This window comes from Mastomys coucha, unplaced genomic scaffold (assembly GCF_008632895.1).
Source record: "Mastomys coucha isolate ucsf_1 unplaced genomic scaffold, UCSF_Mcou_1 pScaffold16, whole genome shotgun sequence".
In the NCBI taxonomy this organism is placed as follows: Eukaryota; Metazoa; Chordata; class Mammalia; order Rodentia; family Muridae; genus Mastomys; species Mastomys coucha.
Window position 1 is genome coordinate 31,075,005 of NW_022196898.1, and position 16,240 is coordinate 31,091,244.

General features: G+C 38.2%; 1 protein-coding gene across 2 annotated transcripts in view; it reads right to left on the minus strand.

Annotated features, from left to right (window-relative positions):
• Nucleotides 1-16,240, minus strand: part of Gucy1a1 (guanylate cyclase 1 soluble subunit alpha 1) — a 54,590-nt gene that overhangs the window by 23,548 nt on the left and 14,802 nt on the right. For both annotated transcript variants that reach the window (XM_031374169.1, XM_031374170.1), the window contains exon 2: nt 4,048-4,406. In XM_031374169.1, the coding sequence (XP_031230029.1) occupies nt 4,048-4,302 (255 nt within the window). In that variant the 5' untranslated portion in view covers nt 4,303-4,406. The remainder of the gene's footprint in view (nt 1-4,047; nt 4,407-16,240) is intronic.

A 16,240-nucleotide genomic window follows, 5' to 3' on the forward strand; every position in this document is an offset into this window, starting at 1 on the left:
AAAAAAAAAAAAAAAAAAAAAAAAAAAAAAAAAAAAAAAAAACCTGAAAGGTCAGCTGAATGACAGGTTCAGAAAGAAACATTTCCTACTGGTCTTTCCCATCAAGAGTAAAAAAGGCCCAGTGAAGCTTGTGAGATTGTAAAGGAGTATCTCAGACAGGTGCCTGGGAAACTCATTTTCACAAGAGCCTTCCACTCAGCAGTTACTCTACATCACTAGCTACAGGACACCAGTGTGATACAAACCCAGGGAACCCTGGGCTTCTGTGAGTGCTCCCTTCTGTAAAACACACTCATGTGAGGAATGGGTCATGGAGGCAGGGCGAAGAGGGACACTGCCTCTCCTCTACTGCAACCCAAGGTTTCCTCTGTCTTTTACCTAGTGGAATAGAAACCCAGGAAAGGCAAGAATAATCATTTTGCTTGACTTTATCAACTCCTGCCCAGAACTGTCAATGGGTTGTAAGAAAGAAAATATAACCAGTCCTATCACTAGGGGATTTGTCCATGTTCCTGTGTGCTGTCATGGGACATATATGTCTCCAATTAATGCCCCCCCAGGGTATTCTTTTGCTCTTTAAAAAAAAAAAACTCATTTCTTGTGTTTTTAACACTTCCCATGGTCTCCAGATTGACTTTGTTAGGTCCTTGTTCCTAATATGCTTTGGCATAGTTAAGTTGGAGAAGAATGAAGTTGATATGTTTTTCCAGCATTGCTGGAGATGATGGAGCAGATGTTCTTCTAGATTTTCCACTCAGATCAGACTCATTTTCCTTTAAATAAAACTATAGACAATAGAAGCATGAGTAGATTCCTGTAGTGAGCGCTTGTGGAGATTTAACTTTGTCTTATAAGAGTGTTGTAGTGGGTGGCTTTTCTAGAGTAGACTAGACCAGAGTCTGACATGACCACCAGCCATCAATGAGGAGAAGTTGCTACTCTTAAGCCACCATAGATATAGCAATGGAATAAAACAATAAGTGATAACCAAGTCTGTTGTTATGGTATAGAGGTTCCTAAGACCCCCTAGCAGCAGAAACTGGGGCAGGCATAGGGAGCCCTTCCTTTAGGATTCTACCATTATTTTCTGCTGCCCCACAATTGTGCTTGATCTTGCACAATGCAGGAATCCATTATAAGTAGAAGATTAATTAAGGATGAGGCTTCTTTTTTTTTTTTTTTTTTTTTTTTTTTTTTTTTTTTAGCTTTGTGAAGTCATCATGCATACTGTGTTCAGGATGATGTAGCTGTTTTAGTGCTAACCATAGACTTGTAAGTAAACATAATAAACTCATCAGTTTCTGAAGCAGTACTTGGATGGAATGGACTATCTGGGTTGATTGGAGCTTTTTTTTAACAATCCCCTAGGAAAAGGTAGGCAACAGCCATTGTTATGAAAATGTGTAGGTTCAAACAAAATATACAGGTTTTCTAGGCAGTGTTTTCTGGCAAAGGCTGTGGAATAGATTTCTTTTTTATGCTATGTTTCTTTTGATTTATCAGCCTAGACACTGACGTGAGTTTAGACTGTAAAGCCATAGGCAAGATTCACACAAAGTAGAGCCCATCACAAAAAGTCAATTCCAAGTCCTTGGTATAGATTCAAACACAGTGGGACTTCTTTACATACACAATGAATCTATACATTAATTTTTTTAGTTTAGTGTAATACTTTAAAACTAAATCTACTATTTGTTTTCAAAATGCAACTCACAATCCAGTATATCCATAGGATAGTAGTTTTCTATATGGTTTTGTTTTGTTTTGCTTCTTGTTCTCTGTGCCTTCTTTATATTTGTGAAGTCTCCCCTCTGAGATTTGAAAAAAATATCTATAACCTTTATGTTTTGCAATGTTGTGGCTCATGGAATTCTTGAATTACAGAAAGTTTGTCTTAGAAGTAAAGCCATCATTCTTATCAAATTTATTTGTCTTAACAGTTGTCACTGGGTGTGATAGAAAACATGTAGGAATTCTTGTTCAAGAATACCTCAGTCATGAACACATCACGAGGACAGTTCCGGAATAACTGCTATTAGAAGCAGCAATGGTGTGAATGTTCTGAAATTTGATATATAGAATTTCACTGTTATAGTTAATGGATGAGCCATGATTTTGGTTGCCTACTGCAGTTATGTGTATGCATGTGTAGAGTGTTATTCTGTATACAGGTTCACCTATGTATACCAGTAAGCTCCACTGAAAAAACATGAGTATTATTTCTTTGGCTTTGTTTTGTTTCCATATTAACACAAGATACATCATTGGGGTTCTCCAATTAAGTTTGTCTGGATAACCAGAAATCCCCAGTGGTCCACCAGTCTCTACCTCCTTAGTTCTGGGATTACAAGCATATGTCACCACACCACGCTTTTTATATGAGTTCTGAGCATTAAACACAGGCTCTCCTTCATGCTTGCATATCAAGCTGTTTACCTGATGAGCTACTTCACTGAAAGCCTCTTCAGTTTTTAATGCTTCTCTAAACCAATAATATTTTACTTCTATGGAATGAGAGTTCCTATTATAAATCTGCTCAGGCTAGTGGATCTTTATACTTACCATCCCCCATGAAAACATAATTGGAGAGTTAAATATGATTACCTAAAGTAAGAACTAGGATGTCAAATTGAATCTTGAATATCTTTCATAAGGTAGTAACTGAAACTAAAATATGAGCATTAAATGTACCAACCAAGAGATAAAAAAAGACCAAGCAGATATTTGGACAGTTGATAAAGTAGTACATACTGTTCACTACACATTTCAAACGTATTCAACATTGGGCCATTTACTGCCATAAAGCAAATGACCTTAACTGTGGAAGAGTGCCAATGAAGAGTGCCAAAGGTACTCCTCCCTACAAGAATTCCTATAGACTCTTCCACTCGGCTGCATGGCACTCTGGTCAGAGCTCAGTATTTGCACTTATGAATCCTGAAACAAACGCCAGCACAGCTCATTCTAACTAAAACTTTTTGGTACCACACCCTAGATTTTTCTTAGAGAAAAAGAGCAGTTTGCAGTAGTCTGCCTGTTTCTTCCAGATTCTGAGAAGGCACGCATGTGGCTTCTCCTCCCGGAAATAGGGAGAGAAAAAGAATGTACATGGCATACAAAAAGATTTCAAACATTCCCAGAACTTCTGCCTGGCCAGTCACTCAAGGTACTTCCAATATCAAAATCAGTTAACAGAAGTTGACAATCTGGCTTCTTCTTCAATACATAGACAGTGAAGCAAAGTACTATAAAGATTCAGGAGAATGTGAGAGAGGGCAGCAGCAAAGTTCCAGCCATCAACCCTAAAGATATCTCAATGAATTCAGAATAATAAAATAATAGTCTTGACGAAGTTTAATATGCTGTTGGGGAATGTAGACATCAAAGAAAAGAAAATTATTCAGAACAAAAAGAGATGTCAACAGAGACCATTGAAGAAAATATTGAGCATCATTCATTACTCTGTATCTCACTCTGCTTTGGGGTGAAATTTCCCAGACTGCAGGGCAAGTCACCTCTATCTTTCAGTTTCAACAAACCTGGGTATCTAAGGACTGAGATTAGGAAACATGATTAAATATTTTTATTTCAAGTGTCATTAAGGTACAACATGCATTGAATACCATCTTTGGAATCAGTGTCTTCGACTTTCTGCTAACTCTGTCTTTCCCCAGAGTTTCATTTTCAGTCTCTGCTTCATCAGGCACCCCGTACCAAGCTCCATCCCTTCTAAGTGTACACGAACACACAGTGGTAGGTATGATACAACTTCATATTACAGGTAAAGGAAGCTGAGGTTGACAGATGAAGCAAAGACAGGAATTTTTCAGAGTCTAATGATCTTTTGGAAGGAATTCACGATGAGAAACTTTTGAAGATTACACACAATTTAGAATACTGTTATTTAAAGTTTTCATATGTTTCAAGGGAACTCTGTTTACCATGCTCTTAAAAGTGAGAAACTTCATTGGTAAATATTTTCTTTTAAAAACCCTAGCACTTCCAATTTTGAAATACCACTATCATTGCTAAAGGGAGAACACTCACCTCTGGGAAGATGAGCTTGCAAATACTCTCTGCCAGGGTGTGCAGGTAGACTCTGTTGCGGCTTGTCTTTCTTTGGGGGAGACTCCCTTCTGCGTTCTTCTCAGGAAAGTCCTGGCAGATGGGCAGAGTGGCCTGGCAGCCCTCAGAACCTCTGGCCACCTCCTCGGTTGGCTCCTTAGGAACCTGACCAGGGGCCAGTAAGGAAAAAGGACACTCCCCTGTGATCTTGAGATCCTTGAACTTCCTGCAGAACATGGTGTTCCTGGAGCTTGGCAGTGATTTCCTCCGGACTAGCTGGTGTTGATGTGGACTGATGAAGATCTGCTTCTACAGACTCAAGGACAGGAATGACCCAGCATCTATTAGCCATGAAAAGTCAGAAGAGAAAGGATAGATGACTTTAAACACAACAGATAGATAGATGCACAAAATCAAAAGCTGCGAACAGAGTATCAATTAAAGATAAATCTCATTTTTCTCTAAATGTCCTTAGCACAAACTATCAGTTTCCATCTTTTTCACCCAAGAATGATCTCCATTACTGCTTCATTAATGCTAGAACTACAGTATTTCATGTGTGTCTCATCTAAACATCAGAATAGTACATGCTAGTGTTTCCTTTAAATACTTTAATTTATGTATTATTCTACATATATTGAGAAACTATCTGTGTTAGGTAAGAATGAAACTTGGGCTCAGCTATACCTTAGTTAGTGGGCACTGGACCAATACTTCTAGAGTCTGACCTCAAGAAATTGGTTACATTTTTAAGTACAGTAAAACTTGGGGAAAAAGTTTCCATATGACTATTTCCACAACAAAGCTTTCAGTATAGTTACATCCAGGAGACTTCTTTGCAAAATACATCTCTATAGCATAGCGCCTGGGACCTTTTCTACAAGAAAGTTCTATTGACTGAGAAACAATGTTAGGATTTGGGGGATTCAATGAGGACTGACATTCAAAATAGCAAAGATAACCAAGCATTAACACAACCATTCCCAGTTTTCTTGATGGAAAAGAGGTGTCAATTTCTTCTTTGAAGAAAACAAAACAAAAACAAAAACAAACCAAAAAAGCAAAAATGGCTGTATGATTTACAATTTGGATTTTTCTAGTACTGTCTCTAAGTACATGGACCTTATATCCTCTATGGTATTTGCAGGGATCTCTATCTAGAAATGTACACGTGCCACTTAGTAAAACCAAGGAATCTACCATGCCAGGGACAGGCTGAGGTCCTATGTGTTGCCTTCAGCATGTTTTCCCTGTGCATCTCTCTGCTGGTGACATCATTTCAAGTTCTCACACAAGCCCAACCCACTATTGCTAGCTATTTGCATTGAGGTTCTAGCTGGAATCCAGCTTATCAACAATACCAGCTGGGTGCAGTAATGATTTCTTACTCTTGAAATATAAAACCACAAATTAAAAGGGAAAAGGAAAGCCTTCAGGTCTGCTAATTCTTACATATCTAGCACAGCACCAGAAACTGTAGATGTACATTTAATCCTTACAGCACAGAACACAGGTATTACTATCCCAGAGGACCAGTAACTTCAGGGGATTTGCCCTCATTTGAATTGCTAGAAACATTTCACAAGATAGTCCATCTATCTCTCTAACTAGCATGTTTTCTATTACTACAAATTCACTCCAATGGGCTAAATTCATAAAGTAAGATTAGCTTATCCTGAAAATAGGATTTACATACTTATATTAAAAATCAGTCAAAATCTAAGGTTCAGCCTTTTATTCTCAATATAAGGAATAGATATGTGGATTCAGAAAAACCTAACTGTGAAAAGTTTTAACAAGATTATATATATATATATATATATATATATATTATATTATAATTATATTATAGATTATATTATATATATGTGTGTATATATGCATATATATGTGTGTGGTGTGTGTATGTATATATATACATGTATATATGTATATATACATATACATGTACATATATATGTACATATTATGTACATATGCAAATTTGTGTATATATATACATATATATATATGTATATATATATATATACTGTCTCAGTCTTTATTTCCTCACAGCATAAATCAACCATTATTATCTTATTAAATGTTGCTTGCTGACTTCTATTCTTGTTTATGGCTGCAATATATGACCAAAATTTTTTTCTACTAAGGGCTAGAGATCCTTTGAGCTTTATAGGCTATATACTGCCACTATTCTGTTCTACTTTTGCACCATGAAGAGAGTTATAGGTCATATGCAAATGGGCATGAATGTATTGTAGCGAAGCACTTGCAAATCAGACTGCAGATCTGGAAATCTGGCCCACACGCTGTAACTTGCTGACCCCTCGCTCTAAACTGCAGAGTAAATAAATGGAACCATTTGAATCTAGGTGTAAGGTCAGAGTGCCTTTTCATCTTCTCTACCTACTCCTCACTTAAAAACTTCAGGTATATGGATCTAACATTGATATGAATGTTTGCAAGGAATAATAGTGTATCACACTTGCTGGGCAAGTACCCTATTCTTGAGCTCCATCCCAACACATGGATCATGGTAGGTGGTTGTGTACAATTCTAGGGAAGAACCTAGTGCATCACAAATTCTGGCTGAGCACTCTCCTCTTGACCTAGATCCCAGAACATAGATTGGTTCTTGATACCTTGGAAGTAAGTAGAATAAAAGATAATTTCAAATACATATTTATTTCTAAAAAATAATGATGCGTAATGAGAATTTTTGCGTCTTTAAAAACACAGAAATATAAGAGGGTTTTTGTTTTAATCTTAAGTGTGAGATGTGGGGTTCCATTCGATTGCCCACAGCAGCTGACTACGATTTGCCTCATGCTCTAGCAGGGGTGTGTTTTTGATCTTTGCAGATAGTTTCTGCAAGTGTGTGACGTTTGCAATTCTGGGGACTCTTCAGAGGGTATATAACTGCCGGAGCTCCATTAGAAGGGGCTGGTTGGCTGGTTGGTGACTGGATGCTATTGGTTGTGGTTTGTTGAGGTTTGTCAAGGAAATCTGTGTAAAGAAATGAAAAAAGATTAGTTTGATCTTCCTGATGGCGAAGATCAAACTTGTAAACTTGAACCAAGGAACTCAACACCTCTAATCAGCAGCAAGGTGTCTAATAATACCGTCATGACCTTTCCCCTCTTTCTTTTTTCTCTCCTCTCTAGTGTTAGGGGGTTGAAAAGGTGGAAATGGGGTAAAGGGTGGAAGTAAAGAAGAGCTGGCAAAGTGGTAAAAAGTCCAGTTACAATGATGCCATTCCTCTTACATCATTATTCAAAAGAAGTACCTGGAATTACTTTCAGAATTTTCAGTTCTCTCAAAGTATGAACATAATAACTAGAAAAGGGTACTCAAAAATGAAAGGAAGATAATGATAAAAAGATTATGGGTTGAATCTGCCAGAAATATAGTGCTTCTTAAAATAAACTCCTCTAAGACATTTTAGAACTTTTACTTTGGCCTTGGAGGCTTGGCAGAGTAGTTTGTGATAAATTCCTCCATTACTGGATGTGAACCCTGCCCCCCCAAGCCTAACACTTCCTCTCCTGCTCAGCCTATCTACACTTGACACATAACCCATCAGCTGCCCATGAACTTCTGCCTTCTCTTGAACTGCTCAATGAGCTCATTTCCAGAAAATGTGCTTGGCATGATTTTTATTAACTTAAAAACAGCAATGGGAAACAAGCTGCAGTTATTGAAGACTGGCTAAGTGTTTAGTCTCATTAAATCACACATGTGTAAACAGAGTAATTAGCTTTCTTCATTTGTGACTGATGAAATTACACTAGGAAACAGATGTACAAGCACCAGGATGCTTGAAACCTCTGTGGATCCTGGGTTTGCTAGAAACACAGGAGATGTACTTCCACTAAACCCGAGATTATTTTTATGTGTAATGTCAGCACTCACTTTAGAAACAGTGTGGTCACTTACTGAGATTGGTAGAGAGCTGTCTGGGAAGAGGGGAGGTATGCTAAGGGGAAAACAAAATCAGAAGTTTAGTGACAAGGTCTTGGCAGTGATATATATAATGTGGTCTCAGAAACTTGGAGAGTTTCTTGCTGTCCCAAAAGCTGATGCTTAAACAGCCCCCTCCCTCATATTACTAAACATCTCTTCCTTTTCCTAGTGAGATTAATTCTGCTGTGGTAGATAATGGACTATCCTGGGCTAATGCTAATCACAAAGGTAATTTATTATTCAGGTCAGGGAACACTTCCTTATATACCCTGACATTTGGCAAATCATAAAAACTGGTTTGCTGATGTCAACAGGGTCATATAGATCTGTGCTGAGAGCTTATCCACCACACCTAACACCAAATGCCTCTTGCACACAGGGGACTGAAAAGCAGATTTTAGACTTAGCAGTGGCCCTGAGGTTAAGGACAGCTCGGGAGCAAAACCTCCGCCTGAAGAATCAGCATTAGCTATGTCCAATGTTGACTGCAACATGTAAGGCCTGGATGTGCCCGTGACGGAAGCAATGTACAAGTTTGAACATTGGGGCTCTAAGTTGAGGCCTTTAAGACTACTCAAAGGGAATAAAAAAATAAAAAATAAAATTTCAATATCATGATAGCATACTTCAATACAAATTTTCACTTGTTTGAGTAGAAGGAAGAACAACAGTAAACGTTCAGGTAGACTGAAAGACTAGAAGGGTTTAACCTTCGAAATTAGGGAAATATCATGGATCTACCTTAGGGAGGTCTTCTTCACTGTATAGTAGGAAATGAGTATACGTTTTTTTTTTCTATGATCAGAAAAGGAAGACAAGTAGAAAATCTGGGGAGCATGTTCAAGTTTCCCCAGTACTGTTTTGTTTGTGTTTGTTTTTAGGGTGATACAATTCAGTGTAAGGTGAACTTACAGTATCTACACAGTCCCTAAGGGCTTGGGTATGTGGCTGAGTTCACTCTCACTCACCACATCTCCTTTCTAGGCCATAGCTTTCCCGCTTTTGTTTCCAAGAAGTGACTGAAACTCCCTTGTTGATTAGCAATGCTCACAGGGCAAACCCCAACATTCTCTTGCCTCTCAACAAATTCGAATTCTTCATTTACTTGCTTTTTTCCTTTACATAATTTTGAACCATGTCATCTTTAAAAATCACTGGATTTCCTTCTGCTCCATTTATTCTATTCTACAAATGTAGCTGTCTTGCCACCGGCCCGGCAGTCTTCAAGACACAGAGGCCCAGTGATAGCCTAAGGCACTCTGCTCTAACAGAACATATGTTCTATTGGTAACATACATCTGGGACATCAGTTCCCAGAGTCAGTGCTCAGTGCTGCTGGGATGCAAATCAGGACACAGATTTACCTGTGAGGAAAATCTAACTCAGTCATGTGAAAAGATTTTCAGAAGAAGAAAAAAAAATTACTATGCTTGAATATTAAGATGTCATGTTTAAGGGCCTGAAGTGATTTTAGGCTGACACGGGAGGATGCCTAGGAAGGAGAACAAGGGGGTGGGATGAAAAGTTAAATGAATGTAGGTCACCATGCAGCAGGCTTCTATGACTAGGTAAAACAAGTAAAAATCCCAGGGAGATCTTCAACTCAGACGAAGGATCCCAAGTGTGAAAAACTGACTGCCTTTCTAGAAGATTGTTGGAGATGCATAGTGGAAACTGGGTTAGAGTTGCACAGTTGAGATGGACAGAACGGGAACTCTGAGGATGTTGACCAGCTCTATAAGTGTTCTGGGTACAAAACCCACAGGCTTTGGCCAAAAGACACATTCCTGGAACTGTAACCTAACCGCAGCCACACAGAAGGCTCTCACTCTGCAGACCACACAGTGCAATCAATACAGGAAGTAATTCATTGACCTTGGTGATTTGATCATAATGGTGTTCAGAACTGAGGTTTTGGTGCTTTATTATTCCTGGTAGTATTTTAAAGCAGAGCACTTCAGTCCATCAGACCAATCTCTCTTACTATTGAAACAAAATAGAATCCTGATACTTGGGAGCCTAATGCAGGAGGAGCACAAATCAGTGCTAGGCTGGGTTATTCACCAAAGAAAAGAAAACAAAGCTACATCTTTAACACTAATCCAGTTTGCTTTTATTTAGAGTTCAAATAGACATGTCTACAATGTCAAATGACTCACAAGAGCCTGTGAGGAGAGGAAAGTGTCCACATAGAGTGCTGCTCAGTGGTCATTGCTGATTTTTTTTTCCTCTTAATCCAAACTGACCAAAGTCTATGGTTTACTCCTGTTGGGTGAGTTGCACTGGAATTTAACATTTGTCTTTTAACTAAGCTTATTTGGAATTTTTATTGCATTTATTAAGACACATCGATACTGTGAAGTCTCACAAAAGCAAAATCAAATCAAACGAAACCAAACCAAACATTTTTTCCCGGACCACTTATATGTGTGGAGTGCACTTTTGCAATACTCAGGAAAGCTTTACCAGCTATGAGACATCATACTGCACCAGCAGAGCTTCTTCCCTGGTCTATCAAATTCTACTCCTAAAGGAAGAGCTGCTAGCCAGTGATGGCGGCTGTGGAAGAGAGTCTGTTTTCTTTAGGGAATGTTTCCCCTGAGGCTGTTCATGGTACACTGGCTGGTACTGCAGAAAATGGACTCGGTGGGGAGCTAAAGAGGGAGCACATAAAGTTAGAAGTAACGGTTTTGGTGGGGAGAAATTTGATAATAGGGTTAAAAAGAGTAGATTTGATCAAACGTTTTATGGATGTATAAAATTCTTAAACAATAAAATCATCCCTGCTTTCAATGATATATGACTGAAGATTCCAAGTTAGGTGAAATCAGATTTATTTAAGGACACATATTCTAATAGACCACTTTTGATTGTGAATTATGTAATAAAATTAATGGAAGTCTCAAAAACAAAAAAAAATCTTTGATTATTAAACAATTGAAATAAATGGTATATTAAATAAAATAGAGATATTTATTTATATGTTACACTTTGATATTTATACCTCATTTAATACTGACATATTTAGTTTCATGATGATTACATAGCTATCATCATAACATCAACATTTCCTCCCCTTTTAAATTGTCTTCACCTGGGAAGATCTGGAAATAGACTCTTGATATCTTGCCATCATGTACACATACACACACACACACATACATACACACACACTCATATACACACACAAGCACATCCACACACAAACACTCACACAAACACACACACACACACACACTTACTTTGCCCATCTTCAATAGTGATGATTTATATGTTGAGGGGACAAGGGGATAAGGTTATGGGTTTCAGCATAAGAGGGACTTCATGATTTTGGTTCATATTTAAGTAGGCCATGTGAGTCATGCTCTGAGGCATGAAAATCAATGTGTCAGCTGAGGGCTTAGGTAATAGCGGCAATTTTCCTCCACCTGTACAAACTAAAGCAAATCTTACCTGAACATTCTCCATCAGGAAATAAGAATAGTGGTATTAATTATCATTTGAGTATATTGGGAGGGTAAAGAAAGCAACAAGTGTGAAGTGGTTAATGCTGTGTCCAGTAGTGATGGCCTTGCTTTGTATGACTTGTGGTGACACAGCACCGGACAATTTCATAACCTCCCACTAAGCTTCTGTTATCTCCCCCACTCAGTGGAAAAGTGGTGATGAAATGCAGTTTCGCTGAAGACTAAATACAGTACCTCACTTTCACTGCTTCCCACAGATATGCAATAATTTTAAAGTTTTTTTTTTTTTTTTTAAAAAAAATCCAACCTTATATTCAAGTTTCAAAAACAAAAGGTACAATATCACTTCCACTACTTATCTGGGACACTTCTTATTACAGACAAAGAACTATCAAGGTACGGTTGTTAACTTTAGAGTAACCCATATGAATGTTGTGGGTACATCCAACATAACCATTCTGTAGCACCCTAAACTCTACCTAACCGTCATGCTAGTGACCATTATGAACTCTATTACTGACAAATATTTTATCTTCTCAGAAAGACTCAGTGATGTTTTATACCTGTGAAAACATGTTTAACCACTTATCAAAGCCTACTTAAGGGAACTCTGGCTTACATCAAGGGCGTATTGCCATGAACTTCTCAGAAGTAATATTTGAAGACTGAAGAATACCAAGGGAGTGATAGTCATGCTTCTTGATAGGAAGCTAGGGGTGAGAGTAAGAGAACAAGATTTTTGCAGAAGATGAAGGTAACAAAATTAATGGTGTACTGATTTATCTTAATTAGAAAAAAGATCCTAAAATAAGGGACAACAGGGACACTCATGGATCTTTTAATGCAGCACTGGGGACTTTTTACAAGTTCCTTGCCAAGAAGGATCACACAGTGACCTAGCCATGGCAAGTCTATGCTTTAACGCACTATTAGAAACAGAAACTTATCAACCATGATCAAGATCTAATCAATCAAGAGGCAAGCTTGTCCACATAGAAAACACCAGCGAGAGACTGGAGAGAACAACCACAAGAGTGTCGGTCAGAAAGGCAGTAGAGGCAGCAATGAAGGTGTTTCCTGGAGTCTTGAAGGCCTACAGAGGATGCTACTCCCTGAGGCTATCTGGTGGCTGAGCCACTGTCCTGTGAGTATCTAGAGATTTCCTGAATTTTCAGGCCAAAGGCATAGTTCTTTCTCATTCTTAAGACAGAAAATGATCTTTGGTTACTTATACTGAGTCAGTGGAACACATCTCCCTAAGTCAGGCTAGGCCTAGGTCAGCAGCAGACACAGAAAATGCTGGGACGAATCCAATTCATTTCGAATATTTAAATAATGATTAGTTCTGAAGAAACCACAACCAAAAATGCATCTGGCTTCTTAGCATGTACTTAAGGTGTGTATTTAGATACTGGAGAGGAATGTGTGTGGAAAGGCTGGATTTTTCCCAACTACTTTCAAAGCCACAACTATATTTTATTTTAAATGTTTTCTGCTCTCTTGTTGATACAAAGTAGGGAACTAAAAACAATCACAGTAAACCTCAATTTTTACTTTAAGTTCGGTATCTTTTCTATAAAGTCACTGAAAAAGTAAATTTGGATAACAGAATTTGGAACTGAAATAAATCTTAGCGATCTTTTTCTGTGGTCTTTTGTATTTAACAGACAACAGATATCTAGATATTAGAGATGGTACAAGCCCCAGAGTTTATCAAGGACAAAGGTAATGGAGAAGTTCAATATACCCACGAATCCAAACTCACATGGTTCACCCTGACTACTTCCTCAACTAAAATGCAGGAACACTCCTCCTATAGGCTAACCTTACCCGGCAGCTCACACACGCTGGGCAGCTGTTCTGCCAACAACCAAAACATGTTTGGTCCCTCCATATTTCTTTTCAGTTGCCTATATGGCAAGCTTTCAGCATTGAATTTTTCCTCTCAGTTGACTTGGAGGGCTGCGCATCATTATCCACATAGCACAGAATATTAAGAAACTTTGACGTCTAGAATTTTCTAAATATTTTTCCAGATTACTTTGCATGATTTTCTTACCTTTTATAAGTTAAAAATCATGTAGTTTCAGTTGCATCTCAATTCTTCAAATCTATTTTTTTAAAAAAAAAAAACTACTCATTTTTCTGTCTTTGTCATTTTACTAAACTCAGATATGATTCCAGCCTTCATCTCACCAGCTGTGTAGATCAGAGTAAATTTATCCAAGGTGGTTCAACCAGCCCTTTAACTTCTCAAAGTAAGAGTGAGAGAAGAGGTGAGATTCTGTCTTCCGGTAAACTTAGAGCTATAACCATAAAGTCTCACCTATATGCCTGCCATACTGAAGTGAGCAGAAGGAAGCCCATGATGCATCCACCCTGCATAAAAAACTACAGACAACCCTGGTCTTCCTTTGGGAAGAGCACACCACGTGGCAATCCACTTCCTTAGGGAAGAGCACGCCACGTGGCAATCCACTTCCTTAGGGAAGAGCACGCCACGTGGCAATCCACTTCCTTAGGGAAGAGCACGCCACGTGGCAACCCACTTCCTTAGGGAAGAACACACCACGTGGCAATCCACTTCCTTTGGGAAGAGCACACCACGTGGCAATCCACTTCCTTTGGGAAGAGCACACCACTTGGCAATCCCATCGCAAGTGGCCAGCACTGGAAGCATACGTACAAGAAACATTGTACAGGCCAAGCAGATCCTGTTTATGAATTATGAATATATATGTATATAAAAATATAGATACATGTAGCAACAAGTTGGAGGGGGGAGAAGAAGCCATAAATTGGAGAGCAAGGAGAGGTGTATGCAAGGATTTGGAGGGAGGAAAGGGAAGCAAGGAATGATGGAATTGTATTATAATCTAAACAAAGTAGGCATGGTGGCTTCAATAATTATCAAATTGACTCATTTCCCTTTAGTTTTCTTAGTTTTTGTATTTGACATGCCAACCATACACGCTTAAATGTCACAAGACTTAAGAAAGTAATTTTAAAGGTTTCTATAGTGTTTTCTTTCTTATTTACTGTTACCTGTAGTTTTTAAGTTTCGTGAAACTGAAATCTTACTGCAGACATTTACTTCTATATTTCCCTTAAGTCTGAGGTTGCTGTTGAAGTCTATGATGCCCATGAAGCATGCTATATCCTTTCCATTTCACGGGTTCAATACCTAAGAAACAAGCAGCCTGCTCCCTATGGTTCAAAACGCTTTGAAAAGCCTTAACCTGTTACTGAACATTCAACGAATGTAGCTAATATTAATAAGTATATTAATATTAAATTATCAACTCTAAATAATGTATAGAACAAATCAATGTCAATAAAAATTACAAAATATAAGTAAAATTTAGCTAGCTCAGAACCCACACATTACCTCTCACAAACAAAGTTGAATACAGGTTGTTATTATAAATTCATTTACAATACAATCAAAATGTAAAGACTGTTAAAATAATTATTTTCTTTTATATTCCTCAAATACTAATGTGAATGATGCACACTCCTGCTAATTTCTTTACAGGGCTATGATGAAGGCAGAATGGGAGATGAAATCGTTAATGTGCAATGTACATTAGAAACATCTCTTTCAGGCACCAAGCAATGGGAAAAGTAGAATAGCATCTAGGATCGTGTAGAGTTTGAACAACAGTGTGAAATAAAAAGCAACACAGAAGAACTGCCCACCGGATGCGGGAATGAAGTTGTGGGAAAGAGGCAGGAAAGGATGCCTGCTAGAGATAGTGTGAAACTGAAGTGGACATACTGTGGCAGCTAAGATCTGAGGACCACAGTGGCTCTGGGGTTCTGTCTGAAAAGATAACTAGGATGTTAATAGGAACGGGTAACAGAAGGAGCACAGGAGATCCAAACAGCTGCTGCATTGTGCTTTTGTTTTAGTGGCTTTTGACTGTTAACAGAATATTTAGGGAGAAGTATATTTGAATATGGGAGACCTCCTTTCACAAGCAACACACTGGAGACTTTAACCTGTGACCCTTCCCCTAATGGAAGCCAGTGAACCCAGGACATTAATTCAAATCCCAAATGGGACACACAGAGAACAAAAATGGCTAAATTTAGATTCTGGGGCCGATCTGGCTTAAGGACTGAAGAAGGATGTTATGATTAAGACACAGAAGTAGCAATTAGCAAAGTATGATGGGAATGAACACAGGGTTCAAAAGAGGGAGTTGTGGCAAGAGGGAAGGAGTCTGAGAGCATCATTAGCATTTCAGACTGGAAAGAAATTCATGAAGCTTAAACAAGAAAATCGAGGAGCCTTAGTGGGGTGGAGTGAAAAGTCATGGAATTAAGGTACTGATACGGATACCAACAGTGATTGTGATAGTGACGTGAGTACTTGGTTGGCAGACAGCAAGCTCAAATGAAAATATGTTGAAGATAGGAAGTCTCTTTTATTTGTCCACAGCCATTATAAATGAAAACAATTACTACACAGTACCAAGCTAACATTGACCATATATGTAATGTCATTGATTCTGGTCAATTTAAAGAAAAAAAAAAGAAACAAAATACTCTCATCTCCACCTCTAACAATGAGAACAAACACTGAGTATATTTTTTTTTTCCACCATTATCAGGAGCAAAGGAAGAATGACCCCTGTCACCACTTCTAATCCAACAACACTGTCAGGACAGGGTTAATTGAATTGTGTTAAGAAGAAACACAACACAAAATGTCTGGATTTTATGTGTTAAGAAGAAACACA